The sequence below is a fragment of the Patagioenas fasciata genome, chromosome 15 (genome assembly GCF_037038585.1).
Source record: "Patagioenas fasciata isolate bPatFas1 chromosome 15, bPatFas1.hap1, whole genome shotgun sequence".
Lineage (NCBI taxonomy): Eukaryota > Metazoa > Chordata > Aves > Columbiformes > Columbidae > Patagioenas > Patagioenas fasciata.
Genome location: NC_092534.1, coordinates 3,966,923 through 3,980,281, shown reverse-complemented (window position 1 = coordinate 3,980,281; position 13,359 = coordinate 3,966,923). Strand labels below are relative to the sequence as shown.

General features: G+C 43.6%; 1 protein-coding gene across 4 annotated transcripts in view; it reads right to left on the bottom strand.

Annotated features, from left to right (window-relative positions):
* GRIN2A (glutamate ionotropic receptor NMDA type subunit 2A) overlaps window positions 1-7,358 on the bottom strand; it is a 175,693-nt gene extending 168,335 nt beyond the window's left edge. For 3 of the 4 annotated variants that reach the window (XM_065850551.2, XM_071814973.1, XM_071814974.1), the window contains exons 1-3: window positions 6,883-7,358; window positions 5,867-6,089; window positions 4,082-4,504 (exon numbers count right to left, since the gene is read on the bottom strand). In XM_065850551.2, coding sequence (XP_065706623.2) covers window positions 4,082-4,486 — 405 coding nt within the window. In that variant the 5' untranslated portion in view covers window positions 4,487-4,504; window positions 5,867-6,089; window positions 6,883-7,358. Of the gene's footprint in view, window positions 1-4,081; window positions 4,505-5,809; window positions 6,090-6,882 lie in introns of all 4 variants that reach the window. The other variant, XM_071814972.1, reaches the window with a different exon arrangement.
* Window positions 7,359-13,359: the final 6,001 nt, after the last annotated feature.

The window sequence follows — 13,359 nt, the reverse complement described above, 5'->3', positions numbered from 1 at the left end:
AAATATTTGCATGGTGAGAAAGGTTAAGTACTGGAACAGGTTGTCCAGAGAGGCCGTGCTATTTACACCCATGGAGATATTCAAAACTTGACTGGACGGTCTGATGTGACTGACGTGATCTCGGCACTGAGCCGGGGTTGAGTTGGACAACGTCCAGTGATCCGTCCCAACTTCAGTTGCTGTTTGGTTCTATGTTTACTGCTTTGGAGGAGGATGGGGTGAAAAGGGAAAGCTGAAGGTGGTGGTAGATGCAAAAGGGATTTTATACTAAACAATTATAAGTGTTTATTCCCAATATTATCAGCAGAAAGAATGATGAAGAATGATAATTGAACCACATATAGTACTTACTTTTTGGAAAAGCAAAGATTTATTTTGCATAACATTTCCAAAGCCATTTCAAGAAGCATCACTTCGTAATAGCCCTTTTGGAAAATCACCTTCACCTTTAATGCTGATTGGCTATGCATTATAAAGTCGGTACTTCCACGACAATAAAATGCTTCAAGTTTTGTCTTTCAGAAAGATTTCTAATGAGAAGTTAGAAAGACTTAATTTTGCAATACACAAAAGCAGTATGGCTCAAAGATGCTAAATATTCCTGGATGTATTTATAATACATAGGGGCTTTGCCCCACTCGTGAAAGAAACAAATCTTTTATTATTGTCATAGAACCAACCATGATGTTCTGTTTGAGAAAACTATCACATGTACTATCAACATAATAATAACATGGTGAAACAAATGTAACTATGTTTAAAGCCAAATGCTCAAGTCAGGAAGGAGTTCCTGAGTAATGTTTGAGATCCCTCAAATGTCAACAGACACAAGACAAATAAACAGCCAGTCTGTTCCAGCATCCTCCAAGGGATGCTGATGCACAGCAGGTTGGCACAGATGCCCCAGACACAATTCTCATCTCATTTCAGCAGACTATCCCACATCTGAATGTGTTCGGAGTGTGTGGCAGAACTGGGGACCAAAGCCAAAGAGCAATTCTTTGGCAGGAGAGCTGCTGCCGACGGCAGGTGACAAAGTCAACTGGAGGCAGAGCATGTGGCGCTGTCCAAGGGGCATCTCCAGCTCAGCTGGAGATCAGGTAGGTACCACACAGCCCTAAGTGTCACACTGCTTTATCAGGAGGCTCTTGACAGCAGACATCAGTTGAAGGCAGAGCAGCTAGGTTCAGAATGCATTCCAGTTTTGTCGGCTTCACATGCCTGTCAATCTTCATAGTCTACATCCAGCAACATCTCTCCCCAGCTGGTGCAAACGTGAAGCACAGTGAGCAAAGCAGCCAGCTGGGCAGCGCAGGAGGCGCTCGCAGCCACGCACCCCTCACAGCAGATGTTCACACGGGTGCTGCAGAAGCTGTAGGAGCTGCATTCATCACTGCACACTCCAAATGTGGGCACAGCTCGGATTTATAAACCTAGAACAACTTTTCTTTTTTAAAGAGATTGCTCTTCGTGCCAGATTCACATTGGCATAGTATTTATTAGCCATAGAGAATATGGTAAGCTTACCTACTCTGAGTCATTCCAGTGAAGTCTTTAGCAGTATAGAGCAGTAGAGATGATTTCTCACCTCTGTGCCTTCAGTTTAGTTCCTGTTTAGGACAGTTAAGCATCATATAACCACCACCAGACACAGAATTCACCGAACTGTTGTGCCACCATCGTGTCAGCTGTGCTTGGTAGGCTACAAACAAGCAGGTACTACACACAGACACATTCTGAAGTAAAAGCCACCTAAACCACAGTACCAGCATAATGCCTCACAGGAGGAAAATACCCATTAGAACCACATGACAAGGACATTTAAAGTGCCAGAGAACTACATCCAGGAGCAGGAGTGGGACAAAGCAGCTTTTTTGCATATCCAGCCATCTCAATGTACGAGACAAAACAGAAGACTTCAAAAGCACTGATCAACTTCACAATTTAGCCAAAACCCATGTGTTTCAGCTAAAATCCTGACACTGACTTGGAAGACAGATTTTACACTTGCGGTTCTTCTCCCTCAGATTTCATCTTCTCTGCCTTTATGACACCACAGGGAATTTCACCTTCAGCTCCCAGCAATTAGCTCCTAAACGAATGGTTAATTGACTGACACATGCAAGTCTCATTACTGCAACGTTCCAAAAGCAGTTGCAAAACATTGCACATTGCAAAAGCCAAGTTGAAAATTAAGGCAATTTTAGTTACATGAACAAACAATTCCTTCAGCCAATTGAAGCTACTGAAGACAGCTCTGTTACATTTTCTTAACACACAAAAGAGTCATTTTAATTTCCCTAGTGGAAATCTTAGAAGCCAAAAATGTTTTATTAGCTAACTGTGATAACCCCTAAAATCAAGGACAGTAATACAATAATGACAAGATTAGCATACAATGAAAACAGCATTCACTTCCTGAGACAAGAAAATACAATCTAATTCTTTCTCTAGAAGCTCCTACATAGAAGTAAAAAATAGATCTGTATCAGTAACATGCTGCATCTGCTACCGAGCATGAAGTCGATTCCGTAAGGATTTCTGCCAGTGTTTCATCACTCAGCACTGGCTTGGATCTTCAAATGTTCTTACACTGGCAGAGGCCGTTGAGCGAAATATGTATCAAATAAAATTTGTGTATATATATATATATAAAGCCAGCTTTATAAAGATGGGTAAATCTGTACAGTAATTTAAAAGCACATGAAATAACTTGGTCACTGGAATTGCATTTAAGATAGCAGCATTGACTGTAATGCTCTTTCCATATAAATCAAGGTGCCAAAGCCATTGTTATAGAATGTCTGCTATAACTCAGCACGTACTGTCCTCCCCTTGTATGACCCAAGATTTAAAGGAAGGCCATTCAAAATACCAGGAGAGACAGATCTCTTACCACACTGGAAAAAGTCTTTCCCAGAGGTGAAAAGTTTCAGAAGTTCAAAGCTGACTCCTCAACTGTAACTAATCATTGCATCTTTCCTGCCTCTTTGCCCCTGAAGTTATGAAACAACAGGTCTGGACCACTTCATTTCCAGATGGATTCAGAGAGTGCTTTCCTATTCAAAAGCCACTTATAAGAAGTAACAATATTTAACTAATAAGAAGCCCGAAAGGATGTGAATCTCAGGAAATAAGCTACAACTGACATTGAAAAGCATTGTGTGCTGGAAAAGCAGTAAGTGACTTCCCCCAGTTGGACTCTCCTGTGTTAAACCAGGGTGGGAGCTGCTCATGGACTCCAAGGCCCAGCAGCCCCCACGCCAGAGAGCTCCGTCCTGCACGGCGCTGAGCACCCCATTCACATACGGCAGAGATCACCGCACAAGATCAACGCTGCACTGCCAGCAAGGATTTTTTTGTTTAAATTGTTACAGTGTTAAGAAAGATGAGCTGGGTACATGAGTCACTTTTGTCATTCCACAGTCTCACGACAGATTATATAAAGAGATGTTTTCCAACAAAACAATTTGTCATTATCTCTGGAGCCCAGACAACTCCATTGTGAGTTTTCATGAGCTATAGTAGAAAATCAGAGGTATCCAGTTAGCAAAACTATAATTTAATATACTGAATACAAGAACTGGTTCAAGTTTGCAAGACTACTTAATTTATAGACTGTAGTGGATCACAGAAGTCCAGCTTAATATGACAGTCTTATTACTACTATTGTCCTCAAATATCTCCAGGTCTATTGCCTGCTATCTCTTATGAGCCCCGTGGAATATTTGCCTATAATCTTACATTTTATGCCCAAAATCATTTTATGGACATACTATTTTGAGATTGTTCTTACAGCCATGTCATATTTGCTAGTAAAATCTCTAAACTGGCCAGCATGCTGGAGACTAAGATTTCATTAGGACTGCTTTTACAACGGACAGAAAGTTGACTTTCAGGCATGAACCCCAAAATATTTCAGAGTGTTTGATGAGTGATCAACAAGGACACTGCTTTTTTAAAATACAAAGAGACAATCAGAAGCATCCTTTTTGAACTGCTTGCAGTGATTATTCACAATAGAGACCAACACAGTGAAGTACATAAGACTAGCAAAAAAACTTTTAATAAATTTTCCTACCTTATCCGCCATTATCATGGAGGCCCCGCCATGAATTCCAAGAATTGGAATAGAAGTCTGAGATGAAATAAAATCCAAAATCTGAGCTACTGCCTCCTGATCAGTATCATCTCCAAAAACCACTCCATGGATCTTGGTGCCTGACATCAAGTCACAAACATGTGTTATGATGCTTTTAGGGTCCGTCTGGTTCACCAGAAGGGTCACTACATTGACATCAACAGTCAGGTCTGCTGACATTTCCCTGGTCCAGAGAGCTTTGATATCTCTCTCTGTGATATACTTGGTCCTTCCCAGAATCACTGCAATGTTCAGGATGGGGTAACTTTTCTCCGCTCCACGAACAAGATCCAAAGGTGCCAGAAGAGCTTGGAGTACCAGGAGAGCACAGCCAATTTTCTTCATCTTTGCCAGCTTTATCCCCTGTAAAAGTGATCACATTGTATGAGAAAAACAGAGACAGAAAAATTATATACCGCATATCTTGAACTAAGGTTTTAAAGAGAAAGCTTCCTGACACAATGCAAATTTTAGCAGCTTTTTATAATGCATTCTTCATCTTTGTTTCAATTCAAGTTTCTTATATCCGCTCAAAAAGTTTGCTCGCCAATGACGGTATTATAACTGGTCTCCTGCAAGTAAGGCAAAAATGTAGCACAAGTTCAGAGCAAAGATCCATTAAAATGCTTCCTGTGTGACTGATATCATTTTAAAAGTATATTATCATCCTTCTCCTTAACCTTGCCATGCTAAAACAGGTAAAACGCAGAAATCTATTTTCCTTTGTCCTGAACATCTATTTAAAATTCAGTCACAGGAAGAGGTGCTTTAGCTCTAAATGAAAGCAGCAAGCCAGAGGTCTGCTGGAAACCCCAGTCCTTGTACTCCATACACCTCACAGCATCCCAGAACCATGTTGGTTTATTTTTGAAGATCTCTCCTAGACAGCTGCTCAAGCACAGTCTACCGCATTTCTGGAACAGATTCAGAAGCACGATATTCTATCTTAATTCTTCTCCCTCCTCTTAACACAGCATTCACTTGAGCATCTCGGAACTGCTGATCTCAGGCACCAAGTTGTCACTGGTGTTGAAAAGAAGGGTGTTCCACAAACACCGCATTGGTTTACTTCATGTCTCCACCGAGTCTCTGCAGGGGGCTGAATATAGACAGAGTAGGATGGGGAGAGAGATGAGCCATAGAAGTGATCTGAACTATCTGAAGGAGGCAGAAGAGGGAGAACAGATCTGACTCTGCAAGATCTCCCTCTGTTTCTGTGGCTCGGGGGATTTCCACCCCCATAACTGGTTCTCTGCGAACTGCAAGAAGGGAATCCCTGTGCCACACAAAGCCAAGCTTGTTGCAGAGCATCCCACTAGCCGAGCTGTCCAACCAGGGTGGCATTTGTCACATCTCCCCTCTCATCCTGCCAGTCCCGTCATCTGCTGCTGAAACACATCAAGACAAGGGCTTGGTGTATCACCACCTCTTTTCGGGGCAGACAAGGAGATGAGCACTTGAGAGAGCACTTAACCGCAAATCGGTGCCACTGAGCTCCCCAAGTCACCGCGCTGCGGACCAGGCGCAGCACCGGGGGTAGCACGGAAAAACGGCAGAAACAAACAAACCCACAGACACGAAGCCGCTCCAGCTTCCTTCGGAGCCCCAGAAACAACAATTATAACAATTAACGCCCCACACATCCCCCGTTCCCTTCCCGCCACCGACCTCCCCGCCGCGGCGCGATGGCGCCCCCTGGCGGCCGCGGGGCGCCGTCCCACGTACCCAGCGCCTCAGGAGACGGAGCGGTGGCGGGAGCCGGAGGTGCCGGTGATGCCGGAGGTGGTGCAGGGCATGCCGCGGCCCCGGGCATGTCGCGCCCCTCGGTGCCCGGGCTCAGGGCCGGTCTCCGCGCCGCTGGCCGCACGCGTGATCCCCGCCGCAGCCTGCGAGCGACATCGCATCCCGGGAGGGCAGCTAGGCGGAGAGGGAGAGAGGCAAAGGGGGGCTGGACACGGGGAGGGAAGAGGAGACAGTGAAAAGCCGTTAGCCGGGCTGCACATCAGACAAGGAGAAAAAAATACATTTAACCTCATGTGGCGTGTGAACAGAAATACAGTGACGAGACTCTAAAGTTTTTCCCCCTTCCCCCACTTCACTGAGCAATAAATTCAAGCTCTTTCCCGACAGCAGCGCCCGCGAGCCCGCAGCCGCCCGGGAAACGTCCCTCATCCTATCCAGGTCAGGAAAATCCTGGGCTCCCAACTGCCCGTTTGCTTCCAGGAGACACGCACGGGTTTGAGCGCTAAGGGAAGGCACATTCCACCTGGGAAGAGCAGCTAGAAGCAAACTAATCCACACCATCAAGGGCAGGAGTTTTCTGGACAGGTTCAAAATAAGCGTAATCTGGAAAGCGGCTAAATTGGTGTGGGGTAAAGCTCTTTTTGATCTTGTAACGGAACAGATTCATTCTCAATTTATCATAAACAAACCCCGGGAGGCACACTCTAGCAGATCCCTCCACCAAAAGCTTGGATTGCTTTGATTTTTCATTCACTATTCCCAGTAAATATGTATAAGAATGCTTCTCCAGGCAACCTCAATTAAATGCAGGACGCCGGCGCGCCAGGCAAAGGCAGCCGGCATTCCCCAACTGGTCCCCGGTGCTGACTGGAAACTAAGAGCCGAGCATCGCACCGCGGAGCCGGTACCGCCGCCAAGCCCTGTGCGGCTCCCGGGGCCTCCGAGCCCTGCCCGGCTACCGGGCGAGCACCAGTGCTCGCCACACAGGCAATACTTACTGCATTCTCCCTCCACATAGTTCCAGTTTAAAGATCCTCAAAGTCATTTCAGTAGATTCCTTTGCAAACAACGAAGTGGAAAACAGGTCCTTTAATCCCTGGATTTCATCCTGCAACTTGTTCCCGCCGCAGTAAGCCCGGCAGCTCTCTATCGCTTGAAATCCCGCATGATCAAGTTTTAGCAGAGCCATTGCAACTGAGATTTGCTCTTTACTTTTGGCAGAAGGCATTTAAGCGTCTTCATCCTTTTTTTCTTTTTTTCCCCCTCCCCCTCCCCCTCTTTTTTTGTTGTTGTTTAAAGGGCAATTGCAATGTTGCCGCAGCAGTTCCCCAGCCCCGGAGCCCCCGCGCTCCTCTCAGCTGCCCGGACGCGGCGGGGAATGGCAGCGCCGATTCCTGAAGGGGCGGCGGGATCCACCCCGCGGGCTGCGCTCCGCTCCGCTCCCCCCGGCTCCGCCGCCCTTGCAGGGGCGAAGCTCACGGGCGCCTTGTCCAACCGGGGCCAATCGCGGCTACTTTGAAGGCTCCCCCCTCCCTCCTCCCCTCCCCGTTCTGCTTCCACAAGCACCAGCCAATGAGTCAGACCCAGGCAATCGGGGGAGGGGGCGTCAGATCTGGGGGAACAGTGAAAATCCCAGGTTTGGGGCACAAGAGTGGCAAACTTTAGCACTCTTCCCACGTTAACAGCCCCAGCGAAAGGTTGGTAGCCTGGGAAACCCTAGAGCGTTCTCCTTTCCATTGATGCAGAGGCTGTCAACCAGAAATCCCTGCCATGGGCTCAGGGGAATGAATGTGGAGCAGCAGCTTCCACACTAAAAGCAGCTCTAAAAGCTCCAGACCGCAGCCAAATATCACAAAAATGCTCTATAGAAGTTGGCTCCGTCTGGGCATTCCTGCTGCTCCATCCACCCCCCAGCCGACACTCCACACTTCAAAGCGTTCTGCCCGTTTCTCCCTGTCGCACTCATCCAGGACAGCCCCGGACTCAGCCCCACCGCGCTGCTCAGCAGCTCCCACTCCCTGCCCACTCCCCAGCCCACTAGCACCTTCCTCCACCGCTCCTCCTCCTCTGTTCTCCTGCTTTCCCCTTCCCACCATCCTGCTCCAGCTGCCACAACTCATTTGTTTTTGCATGAACGAATATATGCACCAGTTAACTACCACATAGGTGATGTCTTCTTTTGTCCTCAATCCTTTACAATCATACATATTTCTACACCGAATGCCTCAGAGCAAGGCCAATTCACTCATTTTGACAGACTCATTCAACAAGGCACCTATGCCAGAGGAAACTTTGGGTTCAAATAGAACAATGCCAAGTGTCCACTCACTGGAGTTTGCTTTCCACCACTTTAAGACATCGATTACCAAGAGCTCACCCCCAAAGACATTTAATATATCAGCTTTCTTGCTCTTGACAGTCTCTTCATGAAATTCCCCAATATTTCTACGTCTCTTTTTCATTTCCTCATCTCCTAACTTATTTAGAGATTACTTCCTTAGACATGGCATTAGTCTTTCTAAGCAAAGCAATCAAGCAGCTACAACTGTGCCTCCTTTTTTCTTGATGTTTTAATGCATCTTTGCATTTCACCCTTGATGCACACTTTTCTCCTGTAAATATTACAGTGATGTTTGTCACAGTTACTGGAGGTGAGGTTGTATCTCCATCCTTGTGGAAGAGTTATTTCAGTGTTATTCAGAAGATTTATTGGAGCAGCAGCAAAACCAGGGATACAAGACCGTCAAATGCAAGGGAAATTCACAATGGTGGGAAAAAAATGTGGCTTTAACATTAGCATACATTTAAAATATTAAAAGTGACACAATGTCTTTGGAAAATACTTCATACACACTATGTTGTGTACAATACCTTTACTGAATTTAATGCTTTGAAATACCAATACAAGAAATAGCCATTTTTTCTGACTTAAACAGAACTGTTTTTCATTAATCTAAGTTTAGACATATTTTAGCATTATTTCTAATATCTTTCCTCAATTACTCTTACAGAAGAAACATCACATTAAAAACTTAGCCCAAATTAATTTACAAATTTGAATGAAAATAAAACACACCATTGAAAGTTTGCTCAAACACATTTGGACCAATCTTGGCAGTACATATGCAGTCTTCCCAAAAACCTTCACCAAATTCAAGGAGATCACTACCTACAGAGTTGAGTAAATGCTGTAAAAAGTAGACTATTTTAACAGACATTCATAGTCCATTTCTAGGTATATTTGCACAGTTTAATTTAAAATTAAAGAGAAGAGCTGCAAACATGGTAAGAAATCAACTTCACTCAGCACAAACAAGAAAACAAAATTTGCATTTAAGTGTCTTTAAGTTACCCTTGTAATTTGTGTGTAAAAAGGGAACACTTCACTTCCAAAGCAGTGTAACAAACACTAACATCCCTGCACTTGGGAGATGAAGTGACAAATTTAGTATTTTCATGGAGAACATTCATTCTGAAAGGCAGATGGACTGATATGTAAGTGATTGCTTTCTCCACACAAACAGCTGGGCACTTGTCTAAAAGCTACAACATGACTTCAAGAAGTTTGGAATCCTGCTCTTCTGAGGATGTTTTCCAGCTGAGGTTTCCCTCCCTCCTGCCTGCTACATAAACCCATATTTACAGCTCAGAAACTTTCTTCTTACTCAGCCCCTTCCAAAGCAGCACTGAAATACAGAAAGGTTTCACTTTTCTGAAAGCGACCTGTTGCAGAGTACACTTGTGAACAGAAACAGCAGCCAGAGGAGCAGAAGTGTTTCCCAAAGAGGCCAGAGAGCAGAGGGCTGTGGCACAGGGCAAGTGTCTGTCCCTCCTGTCGACCCAGTGACACTGTGCCTGGTACTTTCTCTCCATCCACTTTACCATCTCTAAGATGCTTGCCTCAGCCGTGTTAGACAGCTAAATTAGAAACCAGATTTACCCCACAGATTCAGGAAAACAACTGCACCGCTTTCCTCTTGCTCTCAGAGCAGTGTTAAGTACAATCAACCTTTTTAAAAAGAATTTGTTCTCACCCAATGACTCCAGAGTTCACCAAGAAAAAAAATACTTCAACACATCACACGTCAAATTATTGCCGCTATTTTCAACAGAGGTAGTATTTGTTGCAAAATGTTAAGCCATGATTCAAGAGATCTCCAAATCTCTTTGCATATCTCCTCAGTAGCCCTTGCTACATGGGAACACTGAGACAAGACTTCATACATTTTGTTAAACAAGATGGTAATAAAAGATAATAGGCAACTGGCTAGGTTGAGAGGCTTACTTAGAATTCATTCCAACTTTAAAAATGTTTCTAGTTCCGGCAATAAACTCCTCTTACATTTAGGGAATATTGCTGTAACCAGCAACAAGATATTTACATGTATCTTATCTCCACAAATACTTGAATTTCATCTACCTTGGGAAAACTCTCCAGCACAAATCAAAAGCGACATTGATGCAAAGTCATTTTTCAGCACCACGCAGGATGGAGTCTGAAATGAAACCACTTGCCTCAACCCAAACTTAACGCACAGCAAACAAGGATACAGTAACACACACAGTCTTGGGGTGCAAAGTTACATATGTGCTAAATGAACTCGAAGTAGGAATGGGAAAGAACGCAATTGTTTTTAGACTTCCTAAAACATTTGGTCACAGATGGTCCGCTTATTGAAAACTGGCTGAGCTCCTCATTTGGCAGTGTCCTTCCTTGCACAATTTACCAAGTCATGCATGAAATGATGGCCTTGAGCTACTCTCAGCTTTGCAAAGGACATGAGCTGGCTGTCACAGAAAAAAAAAAGGAGACAACATCACTGAAAGGAGCTTGAGGCTGTTACAGCACTTCAGCTCCCCTGCAAAGCACCCCTGGCAGGGCAGGAACACCCAGGGACAGCTCAGCCAGTTCTTCCTCCCACTCACGCCCAGTTATCAGTTATTCGAGACTCACCAGGACTCTGTCTTTGTTTCTTTTGTAATCAATTTCCCATATCAAATGAATCTTCAGCTTTATTTCCCAACTCTGCTATGCAGTTCCCAAGAGGAATTCTCTTTCTCTGGGAAATCGCGAAGTTATTCAAATCTGACTCTGAGGGTCAAGTCAGAATTTCATAATGAACTCTGTACTTTTTAATTAAAGCTGCTCTATTAACAAGAAATCTGTGTCACAGCAATGCGGTCCAGGGAAGACTGTCAGTAACCATCCCATTACACATTCAACTGCCTGCACAAGGTATGGGCTTCAGGGAACCAAACCAAGTGTAAATACCTAATTTAAGCCTGCTTCTCTTCTTCCCTCCCTGCTCTCCCCCAGCCAGAAACTGGGAAATATTAGTATATTTCTAATTAAGCCTTCTAGGAACACCTAAGAAAACACCTACCCACTGCAGAGCCAGTACAGCTTGTTCATTAATACCTAGAACAGTAGAGGAGCTGTCAAAATTTGCCATTATTTATTTAGGGCCAAATATCTCTTAATCCTCACTGAACTTGGTAAAAGCAAGAGGCCTTTATGAATCAGAATTTTTTAAAATATGCTATTTTAAGTCTTTTCACTCAGCCCCTGAACCATATCAATCTGTCTCTTCTCAGTCTATTTCTGGACAGCATGACAGGTTTCCTGGCCAAGTAGTTACCAGCTCATATTAGCCCATCTAAAGGCTGCTCAGATTCTTGAAGTGTATAATGACAGGAGTAGTTTTGCTCTCGCCTCACACAGAACATTCTGTGTCTCCACATTAGCAACTGTCTACATTTACACAGATTATATACACCTAAAAAAGCCCCTATGTATATAGCTGATGGATATTTTCAAAACTTTTACCAGAAATTTGTTTCAAATCAGATGACTATCATTCTGATCTTTTGAGGAAACAATACATAGTTTTAAAGCCCACTGCCTCGAATCAGTACACATGTATTAGGTATTCAAGGGGCTGGATAGACTTGCCAGGTTTGAAAATAATGATCAGAAAAATAATACCTTATGAATCTTGAAGACAGGTGAGCTACTAGCCTTGTATTACTTGTAAAACAAACTTTCATGGAATGGTCTGAAGTTATTTCACTTCAAATTTGATTCAACACAAAGAAAATGACTATTTATGACTGGTAAGAGACAGCAGCGACCTCTCACACGTTGTTCATCGGTGGTACTTGTTTGCTAAAAGAAAGCTGTGCTGAGTGGGAAGCACCAAGATGCCTACACTGCATCTGCTTCTCAGTGCTTCACTAAGCAAATTCTTGCTTAGGGAGTTGAGACTTTTCTAAATCCAGAAAATTAAATTTAGCAAAGGTCAATGGAAGCTTCTTATCAACACAAAGTTACCTCAGTTCTAGCTGGAAGATATTTTTAAGATGAGTAGTATTTTGCTCCATGCACCCAACCCATTTCTTGATTGTAGGCACCAGCTCTATTAAAACTAGGTGCTAAAGGCTTATGAGACATCTGAGCCAGTAGGAATAGATCCAAGATAGAAAAATCCCCCTTGGACTTAAACTACAGTTCCACACGATGAGTCAGAGCCTTCTGTTATCTATTTCTGCCATACATGTTGCGTGGCTTTTGTTCATATACAGGAATGCTGTTGAGCCACTTGAATATTAGTTTTCCCTAAAGTGCAATTGTCATAGTTCTTCCAGGTTTTGCATTTAGTCTGCTCTTGCTCCAGTTGGAGCATCTCCATACCATCCTTCCTACAGAAACAAAGCCTCTTGCTTTTCCCTGCCCAAGAAAAATTCCAGGCTGCAGTGCTCTCTGCACCAACTGTGATTATTAGTAGATCTAATTAGTTTCATGCTATTGCATTTTCAAACCTTGCACAGCTTAATCTCACTGGTGGGAACAACGAATAAGACAAAGGAGCTTTAAACAAAATAACATATTAAAACACATTTGTCTCCTACCTAAAATGCAGGCTTAGCTTACCCAGATGACCACAAATCAATTATTCCTACAGTTCTTTTGCTTGTGCTGGTTTCTGTATTGTGAAAAGTTCAAGGTTTAAGGTTTTCCCAGAAAAGTTACTGTTGACAATCCTATTCTTTCCTCCTCTCCCACCCTAAGTAGACAAAAAAATTAATTCCTGTACAAATTGTACAAAGAGAGCCCAAGGACTGCACAGGCTCATTTCCAGCTTTTATACATCATGACTTCTAAACCTCAGAGGTTGCACTATTGCTTTAAACACAACTGAAAGCAAAACAAAAGTACCTCTCTCCCAAAATGAAGCCTCCTCATTAGAGCAACTTAAAGGGATGTGAATTAAATGTCTGGTTATGTTACTGGCATTCTTTAAATTGAGCTCAACTACTCTTCGAAATACCATCTGCTAAACAATTGCACTGATACATCAACACAAGTATTAAATCTCTTTTTGAATTCAATAGATAGGATCAAGTATATGCTCAAGTATATATTTTGAACTGTATGTATCCTGAGTTTTGTCTTACCATCTATATACTGTGCACAT